Source organism: Acinonyx jubatus, chromosome B3 (assembly GCF_027475565.1).
Source record: "Acinonyx jubatus isolate Ajub_Pintada_27869175 chromosome B3, VMU_Ajub_asm_v1.0, whole genome shotgun sequence".
In the NCBI taxonomy this organism is placed as follows: Eukaryota; Metazoa; Chordata; class Mammalia; order Carnivora; family Felidae; genus Acinonyx; species Acinonyx jubatus.
This window is the reverse complement of record NC_069386.1, coordinates 53067370-53083722: the sequence shown is the minus strand read 5'-3', so window position 1 is coordinate 53083722 and position 16353 is coordinate 53067370. Positions and strand designations below refer to the sequence as shown.

General features: G+C 36.1%; 1 protein-coding gene across 7 annotated transcripts in view; it reads right to left on the bottom strand.

Moving 5' to 3' along the window:
- ATP8B4 (ATPase phospholipid transporting 8B4 (putative)) overlaps positions 1 to 16353 on the bottom strand; it is a 252542-nt gene that overhangs the window by 59699 nt on the left and 176490 nt on the right. For all 7 annotated transcript variants that reach the window (XM_027067227.2, XM_053224036.1, XM_015063454.3 and 4 more), the window contains 4 exons: positions 11133 to 11321; positions 6102 to 6217; positions 2957 to 3121; positions 1880 to 1991 (listed from right to left, as the gene is read on the bottom strand). In XM_027067227.2, coding sequence (XP_026923028.2) covers positions 1880 to 1991; positions 2957 to 3121; positions 6102 to 6217; positions 11133 to 11321 — 582 coding nt within the window. The remainder of the gene's footprint in view (positions 1 to 1879; positions 1992 to 2956; positions 3122 to 6101; positions 6218 to 11132; positions 11322 to 16353) is intronic.

The following is a 16353-nucleotide window of genomic DNA, read 5'->3' as shown; positions in this document are numbered from 1 at the left end:
TCTGATGGGGTAGACACATTGAAAAAAACTCACAAAATGTTCATTTGAACAGCAAAAATGCTCTTATGGTAGCTTTATAGTTCTCCCACATGCAATATTGCCATTTCCCCATTAAGTAAATAAAACTTTGGAATGTGAGATCACCTCAAAGACCACCCAGGAATGCTGCTACTAGGTAACTGGAGAACTACATAATGTTGAGCAGTCCTTCCTCTCCTTCCGCAGAACTGGACCCTAGGATAATTAGGTAACCCTTCCATCTTCGATAGGGTCATTTGTTTCTAATTCTATTGAGTCATTAGGCTCTAGTTCTTTTCTTTTTTTTTATGTTTATTTATTTTTGAGACAGACAGAGACAGAGTACAAGTGGGGAAGGGGCAGAGAGAGGGAGACACAGAACCAGAAGCAGGGTCCAGGCTCTGAGCTGTCAGCACAGAGCCCAATGCAGGGCACGAACTCACAAGCAGTGAGATCATGACCTGAACCAAAGTCAGATGCTTAACTGACTGAGCCACCCAGGCGCCCCAGCTCTAGTTAATTCTGTAGAACAATTAGATTTTTCTTAAGTCTCAAGGCAATTGATAAAATCTTAGCATATTCTTTGTATAAGCCATAGAAATGAAAGCTCAATGAGAGTAAACCTGTGGATATTCATAAGTAAGTGAATAGTTATGGATGTACCTACTGATCAACACCAAACTCTAAGAAGTCTCTATTAACACACCACAGAGCTCAACTCTCTAATGTTTATTTTTTATAATCAATGATTTGGGTGAACATATAGAGAACTGATTTATCCTATCTACAAATCCTCCAATGTCCTAAAAAATATGTAACAAGTAGAGAAAATCTTGAAAACATATGTGTGCCAAGTAACTAAATATTTCTGATTTACAGATGACCAAGCATAAAATGACTTTTGTTTTAACCATTACTGCTAGCAATAGATTTAAAACGTATTGATCCCTTTTCATTCTTAGGAAACAGAGTACTCTGAACATAATGACTCTTTCTCTGCTGACTTGGTGTTTTGTCTTGTCTGAAAGTGGGTCAGTTCTCATTGTACCACTACGTGGGCAGTCCTGGAATTTAGCCAGCTTGCACTGGTACACCTGTGTTGATTGTTAAAAATGTCAAAATATTTCCACACGAGTTGACAAACAGCTGCTTCCCCGAGTCTCCCCAAACCTCCCAAACATCAAGAAACTAACCAAGTAGCCCTGAGGTATCCAATGTGCTGCTCCAGTGCTGTGCCACTCTCTGTCCTAACTGGGGGAGGAAGTACCCATGTGAAACAATAGCTAAACATTATTTAATGCCATTGTTGCCTACAGGTGAAACTGTTATATTTAAGAAGCAATTGCACTGAAACTCAAATGACCCCAGGGTATACTACAGAAGATAATTTGTTAGTTTGTTTTCTTTTGTTTTTAAATAATAAATTTTTGTAATGTATTAGCTTTCCTTTTTGTATTTCTACTCCTTACTATTTGAAGGACTGGGAAAATATCTAATTCATTAGGCTTTCTGGTTTAAATTTTACCATAGAAATTATTGCCCTCCCCCACCCTCCCTTCCACCGTCCAGGGCACCTGGATGGCTCAGTTGGTTAAGCATCCGACTTTGGCTCAAGTCATGATCTCCCGGTTCGTGAGATCTGGGCTCTCTGCTGTCAGCTCAGATATCACTTTGGATCCTTTCTCTCTCTCTCTCTCTCTCTCTCTCTCTCTCTCTCTCTCTCTCTCTCTCTTTCTCTCTGTCCCTCCCCTGTTCACTCACACTCTCATTCTGTCTCAAAAATAAATAAACATTGAAAAAAAGAAATTAATCCCCCCTCTTTTCAAGACATCATCATCATCATCATCCATTTTCAAATTACCTTGTTTGTCTCCTGTTAGGACCCAGATCTTAATATTGGCTAGCGATAAATTTGTAACTGTTTCAATAACACCCTCTTGCAACTTATCTTCTACAGCAGTAGCACCTAGTAGCTTTATTAAAAATAGAGAATACCATATGTTAATGCAGGCAAACAACATCCACAATATGTATGGCTTTTAATCACAGAGTTTAGAGGTCAGGGAACATGAACTGAAAATGGAAGTTATGATGCACTGACACAGTAAGCATCTTATTATGTGCAGAGATGGGTTGGGAAGGACCTCAAAAGGAGGCACACCAATTAATGGCAGGGATCCTGGAAGTTAGAATTCACATGAGAGATCTGATCTGCTCAGATAACATATTAGCGTAAACCATCAGAAGCCATTTGGGCTTCTAAGAACTGAAGAACTCCCCAGATGCTTCCCCACTTATGTCAACATGGGAAGGTCCAAAGGAGAGCCCTAATCTCATAGTAAGGATCACCAAAAAGTAGAGTCATTGTCCTAAATTAACAAACCAACAGATGCCATAAACTAAAAAGTGAAGATTGTTGTAGAATATTTTACCCAGAGATGAACATAACATGCTCCTTAGTAACTCATGATAGATGAGCATAATGGCCAACTGGGGCCTCAGGGAGGAGCAGTTTCTAAAGCTCATACTCTGGGAAGCACAGATATCATCAGAACCTCATGGCCTAGGATGGTTTAGAGCTATAGCCACTCTTCATGGCAAGTTTTCCTGCTCTAAAAAGGTAGATCATAAAGCAGGGAGAAAAAAACCCCAACATATTATCAAGTACATACCAGAGGCTGACAAAGAATAAAGATGCTACTATCTTCTACTTTGAGGGGACAATTGTATAACCTACTGCTAATAGAATTAATCCTCTAGGCTATCTAGGGCCATACATGGAAAACTTGAAGCCAATATATATAGTATGACTCAGTGTTTGAAAGGGGGACATCAGCTGTGTGCAAGATGATTTAGCAATGAATTACTCCCATACTAGATCTCTAAACATATACTATCCCTTCTGTAAACACAAACCATCATGCTTCTAAATGCATACCATCAAATCCCTTTCAATTTCTTCATATAGCCCAGCTACCCGTTCATCTCTCTCATCTATAAGAGCATTTGCATCTTCAAGCATCTTATGCCATTCTTTAAAGTACTTGTCATCCAGATCTCTGTATGCGATGGCCAAAGTTCGAAGACCTTCCCCTGCAAATTCCTGCCGGAGCAGAAACAAATTTAGGAACCATCACAGAATAATAATCATGGCAATAACAACAAGAACAACAACAATAATGGGTAAGAAGTTTTTCACTTAAATTAATTTTGTCCCAAGAGTATTATTTGGCCACGCTGACCTCCAACTTTTTAATCTCCTTGGAAATGGGATAGAATGTTTGTATTTTATATTTTATTTCTATGTGGTTAAAACACTCAGGGGAGCTAGCCTTCTCCCTAAAGACAGCTTAAATACCTGTTTAAGTGTCCTAGCTGAGAAGTGATCAACCACACCCATTACTTGAGATATCCATTTGAAGCAACATATATTGGTTCCAACCTATCCCCTACATGAAGAAGCACTCTTGGCAATAAGAGACCTAGCCTGTTTCATGGCTCATGGCACTCGACTTCTGGTGGAGAGGAAAGTCTTCTCAGAGGAACCATAGGTCTCAAATCAAAAGTAGGAGCTCTCTCAAAATATGGCAGCATGACATCTCAATACTCTTGTCATGTTCCCCTTAACAATACAGCTGTGTCTAAAATTAACTGAGTTCTACTTCTGTTTATGCTTGAAGTCTTCCATAAGAAAAAGTACAGATGAATAAATAAATGCTGGTCAGGCAACAGAAGTCAAAGCTTATTAGGCTGTAATAATAACCTCTAGGGGAAAATGGGAGAGTAAGACCAAAAGTTAATACAAATGTTTACTTCTGGGAAGTAGGACTAGAAGTGGAGGCTAACTTTTACTCATCATTCCAGATCGTCTATAAATTTTCTCATTTTCTGCTATATTAAAGTTTTATTTTATTAATGAAAATTCTTAGAAATTGTAAAAACACCCAAGTCATGTTATTTTTTAAAATCATTATTTTTGAGACGCTGATTTCTATGGAGTTAGTGTGTAATAATTGGTCAATTAATTGAAGAACCATACTTTTCGTTTAGTGTCTCAGTAAACTGATAATCTCAAGTGATACCTCTAATGTTTTATCCTTCTAATAGGAAAAATAAATAAATAAAAACAGGAGACTGGTAGTTGCTTACGTGTCTCACATAGTCACAATAGCTAGAAACATATGTAGATTGCTTTGTGGAAATGCTGGAAACCTCCCACTTTGTCTAGGCCTCCAGTGGTCATTTTATGGGCCTCCACACTGCAAGTGTTTTTATAGCATTTCTGCTCCCTTGGACAGTGCCACCGAGCATATCTTCTCTGCTGTGTTCTGGCTTATAGAAAAGACGTAGGTCTGTGATCAGGCACAAGTTAAGCCATGACACACCCTAATTAGGTAAATGAAAAGAAAATTCAGTGCATATGACAATGATGTGGTTTCGCCCACAGAGACCATGAGAAAAAAATTATCCAAATTTATCTTGTAGGCAATTGGTAGCACTCTGGACATTGCAGTCACATTTTGCAAGACCACCACTGGGTCTCCTACTGATCTGAAAATCTAGTTACTTCCTTGTAACAATCTTTTGTCCTCTTAATTCACAGAAACGCTTTTTTGCCTTTAACTTGCAACCGCACTGAGCATTACCAGTGCTCTCCTCTCTGTTCTGCACAACAGTGAATTAACTCTAAGACGGCATTACAAAAGGGGACAGATGATTTAAGTTATTTAATTAGTGCATGAATCACAAGTTTAATCCTAAATGAGCATTTGAGCAAGGTCGTTTCCTACCATTAAACAATTCAAAATCAATTATTAAATATAAACTGAAAACCTCAGAATTTAAAGCCAAAACAAATAAAGTAAATGAAGCAAAGAGCAAGTCAAATCGATGCTACCTGGAAAAAAACTCTTGTGCATCAAAATGTAAAAAGACCAAATTAGGCTTCCTATACTTCAGTATGAAAGGAGAATGTATGAAATCCAAGGCCTGTGATGTTTGAGCAATGGCAAAAATCAGATACTTATGATTCCAATGTTGTTTTCAGAAAAAAAAAAAAATTAAAAAGACCATGTCGGCCTTCTGGAAGAGATTAAAAGAAAATCAAGAATGCTCTATTCGAAAGACAAAAACAATAGCTATGTTTGTAACCAATATTACTAAACCATCATTCTTTAAACTTAAAGTCCAAAGTAATTTTTTGTTTTGCTTTGTTTGTTTGTTTGTTTTTTAAAGATCCAGGGAATGTTCTGTATTAAATATAGGGCTTGACAAAGAACATGAATTCTCAATAATTTTTTAAAGGAGAGGATATGAGAGTTTTGACCAGCTGCCCTTAAAGTTCATATTCGGTTAAATGGAACCTCAAACAAATATCAGAAAGACACCTGAATCTCAGGTTTAAACCAGGTTAATGTTCACATTAAATCAGACTCTTACTCTTTTACATATATATATATATATATATATATATATATATGCCAAAGATTACTCCTGCTCCCTTCAGAAAGCTTTTATAAAGATACTATGCATAGTCTCAGAATGTATGCATTTGGTAGCTTCAACCTAGAGAACATAGGTGACTCAATATAATTTATGACCTGATCAGAAGGACCCCCTGGAGGAGAAAGCTGGCTACGATTTTCCCCTCAAGCATCTAAGCACAATCCTAAACTATTCGCTAGGGGTAATCATAAAGGATTCCTTTGGTGTCAGACACATTAGAACCCAAGGGAAAGCAACTGTCCTGCTCCTCTTCCCAGAACCCGTCCAGTCTCCAGGGAAAAAGCCTCAAACTGCAGGGGACTTAGAGGTGTGTCCCGAGCCTTTCCCTGGCCAGAGTTCAGGAGGCTACATGCAGCAGCTACTTCACAGCTGCTGTGTGTTAACCTGTCTGTGGTAAGACTGATCAGACTTTCAGCAGGACAGGGGTCCATGTGCCAGTTTCTAGACATTCACTGGCACATTTTCCTGTGCTTTCTATTTCAAAAGTCACATCATTTAGCTTATATTTTTAAAATAAGACCTAATCACAGGAAATGGCCAAAGGGCCATTGTGCTAACCTTGAGACAGAGGCACTTACACTGAGATGGTCTGTCGTCAAAGTCAGAAGGTCTTCATTGGATGGATGAAGTTTTTCAAACAGAATAGTGTCTGCTCCTTTGGAATAAAGCTTTATCTGTCCTTCTGGGTTTCTAACTGAAAAGAAAAATTTTGCATAGTAGATAATCAATGAAATCCGTCAAAACTAGACTTTCCTAGGACTCCAGCCAGGAAATTTGGAAATGGGCATAACGTTTTAGCTAGTAGTAAAATACTCAGTGTCTTTAATTAGAAGGTCACTATCTAAGTCAATTGGCTTTATTCCTGTTCTATTAACTTAGAAATATTCCATCTACTGGAATCCTTTGATTTCCCAAACTCAGAAACAAGTGTTTTTATTCTGATGTATACAACCTTAATATTTTTCTTACCTACTGTTTTGAAGAGTTGATAAATTCAAATTAAGCCTTCTGGATTGAACAGAATTGAGAGCTTTGCTTGCCTGTCTCCTGTTGCAAAAACTCAAGACTACCATAGGAATCAGCTTTTAGTATTATACCAAATGATATCCACATGGAATTCTAGTCATTCAAAGCCATGGTTTATGCATTAGTTCTCAGTCTTTGCTGATGTTTTTCTTTATCCTCTTTACTCCTTGGGAATGCCCTTTCTTTCATTCTTGGTGGTTGATTTTGGGGTCACAATCCAGGCTGTAAGCATGCCTCACAGGGAGCTTTCAAAATTATTTTCTACCTTCTTTTAACTGGAAGTCTGTATTAGTTATGGCTATATTTTTAATCTGTCCCCCCCTCCAGGTTTGAGAATGACAGCCCTGATGAGGATCCCTTCATCTCCAGTCCTTAAGCCTTCCCCTGGCTGTGCCTCATGTTGCTTCAGAAAAATCTTTTTTGAAACCACAGAATACTTGGCCTACATTTGTAGGCATGGTTTTACAGCTTGGCACATACTATATACTTAATTACTTGTTGAATGAATGACATGACATGACAATATATTTCTTCCAGGTAACCACCTACAGTTTGAAACAACTTTCTGGATCACAGTTCCACGGTCTGAACACTGACCATCACAAGTTTCATCAAGTCAAAGACTACTGCTTGCTTTCCATTCGATTACACCTTTTCTCTAAAAACAGAATGCCTCAAAACAGATGAACATAAATATTGACTATTAATAGAATATAAAATTTAGAACTTGATTTAAAGAAATATAAATAACAAAGTACATTGAATCAATTTCCCTTCTAACCTTTTACTACTCTTAGCTAAGACTTAATCTAGTCTAGTTTCCTCCTGGGTTTGAATATGTATAATGCACCTTGGGAACTCTTTTGTGTTGACTTATGGAGGACTCGTCTTCTCTCCTAAGACTGTCGGTCAGCTCTCCTAGATGCCAGAACTCATGCAGTTTTTCTTGCGCCCTGGCTCTAATTGCCCCCATTGTGGAAAGAGTTGGAGGGTGGTGGAAAGCATATATAACTTATCTAATTGTTCAAGTGGGGGAAAAACATTTAATTCTACGGAAGCCTTTCTTGCTTTTCTTCTACAGCAATCCAATTTAATAATTTCTCCCATATTTTCTCCCTTCCATCACCAGAGCTATAAAGGCAAATTATGTGCCTTCTACTTTTACCAGTATGACTTCTCTATGACTGTTTTTTATAGTCTAGGCTAGGACATCAGTTCTCAAGCTTTTTGGTCTCAGAACCCCTATGCACTCTTAAAACTTTGTGAGAACTCTAGGCCTTTTTAAGCGGGTTAGATCTAATAATATTTACCATATTAGAAATTAAAGTTGAGAAATTTTATTATGGCAATGGTCTTAGAACACTAATTATATTACTATAATAATAATATGACTATTATAATAATTATGATAATAAGCATATGACATATTAAAATAGGTAACATTTCTATGAAACATAATTATATTTTCCATAACAAAAAAAATTAGTTTTGGGAATGGCATTGTTTTACATGATTACAGGTCTGGTTTAAAAAACGGTTAGATTCCCATATCCGCTTCTGTAGTTCAATCTGTTGTGATATCACACATCATGCGGCTTTTGTAAAACTCCACAGTATACTCATGAGAAAAAGAATAAAAAAGACAAATACCATTAGTATTATTATGAAAATGTTTTTGTCCTTGTGCATCCTCTGAAAACCTCCCAAAGTTTCTTAGGGTTCCCCAGACCACACATGGAGAACCACTGGTTTAGGAAATCACAAACCAATTATGATTTGTTCAAATCTCTTACCATCTCTTTGTCTCAGTTTCTACATGTGAAAAGGAGACATTTAAACAATCTAACTCCTAAGGTCCTTTCCAAGCTATATTCTTCTCATTCAGTAAACAGTTTACATTTCCTTCATGTTTCTTAATCAAGCATTAACCCCTTAGAATTTGTGTGAATCCAATTTCATGGAATCCTGCTTTAATTTCCCTCTGCCTTTGGATAAAGTATGGACTCTTAAACATGGCATAAACAGGAATCATCAAGACCTTTCCTTTTTCAGCCTATTTCATACCCTGCTTCACCATCTTCTCCTGGGTGCAATCACACAGAACACATTTCAGTTTCACATTTTCCCTTAGCTTCAAGTCCCTGGGACATGGCAGGCACTTACTAAATATTTGCTTAATTGAGTTGAATTATAGTTATGCAAAATTCATTGAAAGCAGCTATGCCTTTGTGACATAAAAAGAAAAAGAAAAAAGTCACAAATGGTTTCCAGGTTTATGCTATAAGAGTAAATGTAATAGCAACTCTGTGAATGATGATGAATAATTCTACTTTGCCATATCTCAGTTGGATGCCTATTCATATATACATATAGAAAAATGCCTGTCATACGGCAGTGTGATTTATACTTTGATCAGCTCTAAAAAGTTTACAGTTGAACAGGTCTTACTAAAGATCTTGCAAGGGCTTTTCAAGGAGCTAGACTAATTTATTTTTCTTTAATGTTTACGTGCCACTTGCCTCTATTGATATCTTTGAATTTTATCTCTGTGTTTTTATTAGAATTGGTCCTTCCAAAATTGTACAATAAGATTTATATGTTTATCCGTAGATTCTATATCCTCTGACAAAATTCTATATAGAAATCTATTTTTATTTAAGTAACTGAATTAAACCAGGGCTCTTGCCCCAGAATGAAAGTAGTACTAGTATTGAAACTATACATTCATGATTCAATGAATGATAGCACCCCTCCTCCAAAAAAAGGAAGGAGGAGAAAGAGGAAACAGAAGAAGAGAAAGAGGAAGCAGAGGAGGAAGAGGAAGAAAGAGGAAGAGGGGGAAGAGGGGGAAAAGGAGGAGAAGGAGAAAGAGAAGGAGGAGGAGGAGGAGAAGAGAAAGTAGCAGCAGCAGCAGCAAATATCTGAGTCTTCACATCAGGGTGTTGTCCCCACAGACCAAGCCATGTGACAATCATGAGACTAGCACTGTTTTATTCTTTGCCTTGTTATCAGAGACTTTTCCACCCTAGTGGAGCCCCTCTTTCAAATTCCTTCTGATTAAAAACCAAACAGAACCTAAATAAAGCCCATAAGCCTCCATGCATTCGGTGGTGGAACATTACCTTGCTTCATATGGGATCCATTAAGTCAAACATCTGAAGTTTGTGGTTAGGCTGTGATTTCTCCACAGCCCATAGTGGTGACTGATGCTGGGGAAAAGCCAAAAATTTCCCTGTGTAGCAATTTTACATTTTTGTCAACACCCTCATAGCAAAGAGAAGCCAGTTCTAGGCCAACCCAACATTAGTAACACCTCCCCTGAAGCTGTAAATAGAAGAGATCTTCTGCTGATACATGGTTAGGCCAACGCCTAGAGCAGCGTATGTGCTCATCAGCAGCACTGACCATGACTGCCTACAGCCTGTTGTCAAAAAAATAAACATAAACATCCCCAGATGATGTTTGGTTTTTACCTGCTGAGAGCATTCTACCACAGCTACTTTCCAGTAGTTAGAGGCCAAAAACCCAACCATGTACACACACGTTTTCCACAGTAGAAATTGATTTAATATGACCAGAATATTCATAAGTTACCAAGTATTGGCTTAAATTTTACTTAACAAACATTTATAGAAAACCTACTATGTGCCAAGCTCATGCTGGGCCTTGGGCTGGGTAAGATGGCTAAAACACAGCACTGCCCTCTAGCACATACTCTAACAACTGGGAAGGTCATGAGTATCATGGCGCTGCTACCACACTGGTGTTATGAACAAGGTGCTCTGAAGAACAGAGGAGAATGCAGTTATTTGGAGAGTAGAAGAATTAAAACAACAGGTGGCATTTAAATTGGACATTTCCAGGTGAGTAGAAGTTTCCAAGAAAAGAATTAGGGAAAAAGAGTCTTAGGTAGGGGAAACAGCACACACAAAGGGTGAAAGCGTACAACGCATGCCTGGAATGCAAGATCTAGTAAGGCTGGGGAAGTTTGAGGAAGTAGAAGATAAATAGACTGAAATCAGATTGCAAATAATCTTGAATGCCATGCAAGAATGTTACCCTCTAAATTCTAGAAAGCTACCAAGGTTTTTTATGTAGGTGATGGCAAAATCAGGTCAATATTTTGGAAAGAATATCTTGGTATCAGCACAGAGCATTATTTTAAGGGGAAATAGTTTTAAAGATATTGCAATAATACAGGCAAGTAGTGGTAAAAGCCTGGGAAACATCTCTAGAAAACACAATGAGTAGTAATTGAGGATCTATTAGTTCTGTGTGTCTGAGTTTTGTTATCTTTAAAATGGGCGTTAAAATAATAGTACCTACCTTACAGGGTTGCTGAAATAATTAAATCAGTAATTCATGTAGACAATCTACAATAGTGCTGGATTCAATAAGCACTTGCTACCCATTAGTTATACTTATTAGTGCACTGTTGAGGCTAAGTTGAAAAATGAAAGTTTATCAAGTTACAAAAATACCACAATTCTCAGTATGTAACTAGGAATGAAATAATGCTTAAGAAGCATCAATGTGATGAGTACTATCAAAAGATCAAACATAATCTCAGCTACCAGTCATACCTATGACAGACATCCTTTTTCTGATATTGTTGAAGTCCAAGAAGGCAAGAAGTTGGTAAGTAACCAGTGTTCCCAATTCTTCTATTGTTATTGTCTCTGAGGTTCGAGACTTAAAAATGAACCCCAAATTTCTTGCAGCAGTCACCAAAGCCCCTTCATCAGGTGACTGAACTTGGTAAATCAGCTGCCCTAAAAGGAAAAGAAACTATTGTATTAAACTATAGCCAAAATAGATTGTATTAAACAAAAAAAGTAAAAGAAACAAATGTATTGATATTGAGAATAATCGCTAATATTCACAGAATGCCAGTGCTAACTCCAACTCATCCTATAACACCCAACTCAAGTGTTAGCTCCAGAAGTCAGAACTTTTCTACATGCCAACCAGCCAGACCAAGTGCCTATACTGTGAGATACCACAGGACACCACACATACCATCAGAGCCCCTGCCATCTTATACAAAAATATACATCTATGTGTCTGACTCTCCACGATGCTGAAAGTTCCTCAGGTCAGAGGCCATGGTTTTGTATTTTCAGTGACTAGACATGTGTAGTGAAAGTTTCACAAACTAAAACACTTAATATGTATTAATGCTCATAATCCTCATGATAAGCCTTTGAGGTAGGGATTATTAAAAAATTATTATTTCCATTTTATACCAATGACCTATGACTGAAGAGTTTATATGATTTTTGCAAGATCACACAGCCAAAGAGTGATGAAGCAGGTATTCCAAGTTCCACTTCAGTCTGCTACTAATGAGCAGTTTATTATAATGCATACAAGAAACCGCTTGAAATGTAAGAAATCAAACCACTGTGCTCATTCTTGGAGCCTGATGTGTATGTATCAGGCTGGGAGGAAGAGGGGAAAAGAGAGAAAAATAATGAAATGAGCAAAAAAAAAAAAAAAAAAAAATCAAACCAAACCAAAACAAAAACAATAAACTATAAAAATAGAGCATATACAAAGACATTCTATATAAAATTATATTGTCTTTGTTTATAAAAATACATTTGAAAAAATAGGCAAAGCTATATCCCTATCTACTGACTTCAGGCGATGTACAAGATCAATTCTTAAGAAAATGAGTTGCATATTTAAATACTATGATTCCTTTTCATGTAAAACAAATAACTATCCATCTACTGCATATATTAATTTATATATATTAATATAATTTATCAATAAATTATATTTATATTATATTTATATTTTATATTAATTTATATTTATAAATAAATATTAATGTTAATTTATATATATTTATATATATATATATAAGGGTGAAATGATGACACCAAATGTTACCAATTGGTTACTCCTGTAGGGGTGAGATTAGAATACTTCATGGACAAAATTATTACCTCTGCCTTTATAAATTTTGTAGTGTGGTTTCACTTGATACAGTAGGCATAAATTAATTTTGAAATTCAAAAGGGAAAAAATTATAGCAGTTACTTTATCTACCTATGAAATTATTTAACTTTCACTTCTTCAACATAGTAAACTGGGTGGCAGGACCAACTTCCCTGGTACAAACAACTACAGATTCTGTATAAAACATTTTAATAATTTTAAATACATCCATAAAAGATGTACTGGCAAGAAAATAAGAACTATTTAGGCCAAAGATGAAGAGAAAAAATACAGACAGAATAAAGGTATTACTGTAGCCAGCTTTTGCCTTGAAGACTTTTTCTGATCATTGATCATTGGTTTCTAGCCTCTGAGAGCTTGAGTTAGAGAAGACGTAGCCCAGGTAAGAAGTTTAGTGGGAGACCACCTCTTAAAACTGGGCCTCCAAGGGTGCCTGAACGGGTCAGTCAGTTAAGCATCTGACTCTTGGTTTTGGCTCTGGTCATGACCTTGTGGTTTTGTGAGTTTGAGCCCTGCCTCAGGCTCTGCATTGGCAGCATGGAGCCTGCTTAGGATTCTCTCTCTCTCCCTCTCTCTCTCTCTGCTGCCCCCCTTCCCCCCACCCCCCCCCCCCCACCACTCGCACTGTCTGTCTCTTTCAAAATAGATAAATAAACTTAAAAAAAATGCCTGGGCCTTCAAAAGACTACTCTCCTGGTATAGAGGAGAACTGGAAATCAGTTCCTCCTTCAAGAGTGCCTGTAAGGAAAAATTATCTACCTGTAAGTGGAAAGAAAAATTTTTTCTGCTGAAACTTTAAGACCAAAGACTGACTTTCACACATATTTGCATCCTAAATTCATAATACTTGAGTGACTTGAAAAAAATCAAACTGGAAATTTAGTTTAATATGTTCCTACATTAGAACACTATAAGTCCTTTATGGAGGAACTAGCCTTCATCTCAGGACCCAAAGAATTTCTACAAATAAAGTTCCAAGTAAAATGATCATCTCACAGTGAAAAATCATTAAAATCACAATAAATAAGACACAATCAGAACTAACAGAAATAATCTAAGATCTTCAAAAACTTCAGATATTGGAGGTATTAGAAATAGCACACTCAAATACTTGATAGATTTCAAAAAAATTTTTAAAAGGCATAAAATTAGGCAGATTTGAAAAAGAATCAAAGACCTTGTAGAAATTAAAAATTAAAAACTGCATATTAGATATTGCTAGAGAAAGAAGCAGTGTACTGTGAAAAAAAAAAATGGAGGAACTATGAGAATATATCCCCAAGAGATAGGGAAAGAGAAGAAATGAGAGATGTGTTAAAACACATAGAGAAGAGAATGAAAATATCTGACACTGAAGATCTAACATGAGAGGGAAAATGAGTCAGAGGCAAAGCTGGAAGAAACACATGGTCAAGCAAATACCATGTCATGGTAAAAAATGACATTCTACAGATTCAAGAATCTCAATGAATTCCAAGTAATATATTTTTCAATCCACACCTATAGTGATAACATGGAAGAAGAAATCTTAAAAGTAGCCAGGGAGATAAGACTGATGACCTTCACTCCACAATTGGACTAGGAACTGACTATACAGTAACGGAAATAGCAGCAGGACACAGTGGAATACCTTCAGGGTGCTAAAAGAAAACTGTCACCTTAAATTTCTGCACATAGCAAAATGTTCAAGAATAAGAACAGATGAAGTTGTTTTTCCAAAGTTTTTGAGAGTTTATTAGCAGGAGGTTCTCTCCTAAAAGAAATTCTCAAGAATACACTTTATGTCAACAGAAGATCAGAGTTGGCACAGGCATTAAAGAGCATAGAAATGAGTAAGTATGTAGGACAGATCTAAGCAAACACTGACTATAAAAACAATAAAAGTAACCTCTTGGGGGATTAAGAAAGAAAATACATGACAAGAATACTGTATAAGTCAGGACAGGGTTGATTAGTATTGAAGGGTTCTAAAGTCTTTGTTTGGTTTAAAAGAAGGCTTAGGCTTTGATAAGTTCATTATGCTAAAATTTCTAGGCTAACCACTAAAATACAAATAAGGATTCCAAAACAGAAGTAAAAATGGACTAAATCCATAAGAGGGAAAAAAAAGAGAGAGAGAGACTAAGACAAAAGTTGGGGCAAATGTAAAGTACAAAATAAGATGGTAGAAATAAACTAAATGTATCAATAATTATATATTAAATACTTAAAATCTACATATATCAATACTCAAGAAAGATAATGGACTAAATGTTCTGCTTAACCTTTAGTTCTATCAAACTATTCTTTTTAAATGTCAAAAATTATCTCATTCATGAAAGATGTGCCTAAAACACAAAGAAAAAGATAGATTGGCAGGAAACAGTGGAAAAAAGATAAATAATGCAAATACTAACAAAAGCAAAATACCTATAACTATATTCATATAAGCCAAAATAAACTTTAAGGAAAATATGTGAAAATTGTGTAATTGAGTAGTCAAAATAATCCAAAGAGAGGTAGAAAATTGAACAATACAATTAACAAACATTATCTAATGGATATATTTAGAACTCAGTGCCTAATAACTACAGAATACACATTCATTTCAAGCACACATGAAACATTTACTGAAACTGAACATATACCAGACCATAAAGCAAACCTCAATAAATTTTAAAGGATTGATATAATGAGGCAGTAAGAAAAAAAATTCTAAAACTTTTATCTTTTGAATTGCCATACACTAAAATAGAAGAAAAATCCTCTTAAAACACTTGTATTTTCCACTTTTCCTGCCTCTGCATTTTCATCCTGGAGAAGGGAATGAGAATGTCAACTTCTCCAAATGACTTTTCCATGAAACAGTATACCTTTGAAATAAAAACAATAGCTTCAACTATAAATTATACAATTATAAACTTTAAGTTTGTTAGATTTGGTTCTATTCTTTTCCATAATTAATGTTTATATAAAAAAAAGTTTGTTTTCCAAGGTACTTTAACATACATGGATTTAAGCTATCTATACTGTAAATAAATCTTTAAAAGGAGAGCAAAATAATCCCCCCTTACTCAGTGACATAAGCCTGCACTTAGAATTTGATATCTTAAAGCAAGAGATAGAAGTAATTTAAAGATATATACATCTTCCTCTCTTTACTTCAAAATACCTTTATATGGCAGGATGTTAGCCAATATCCACAAGAATGGGTAAAATTTAAGAAAGACCACACTAAATGTTGGTTCGAATGTAAAGGTACTACAGCTCTCATACACTGATGGTGGGAATGTAAAATAATGCAACCATTTGAAGAAAAATGGTTGGGCAGTTCTTATAAAGTTAAACATATACTTATACTATGATCTGGCAATTTTCATACCTAAGTGTTTACCAAATACAAATTAGTTAAATGGTTTTTTTAAGACATAAAAATGTTTATGGCAGCTTTATTCATAATAGCCCAAAGCTGGAAACAACCCAAATGTCCATGAACAGAGGACTAGAAAAGAAAACTATGGTACACTCACATAATGTAATATTACTCAGCAATAAAAGAATGAACTATTGGGGCGCTTGGATGGCTTAGTCAGTTAAGTGTCTGACTTCAACTGAGGTCATGATCTCACAGTTTGTGAGTCTGAGCCCCACAACAGACTCTGCTGTCAGCAAGGAACCTGCTTTGGATCCTTTGTCTCCCTCTCTCTGTACCTCCCCCACTCCCACACTCACTCTGTCTCTCTGTCTCTCTCTCAAAAATAAATAAATAAACTTAAAAAAAAAAGAATGAACTATTTACTGATACATCAACATGGATGAATAACAAAATCATTACATGGCATGAAAGAAGTCAGACAC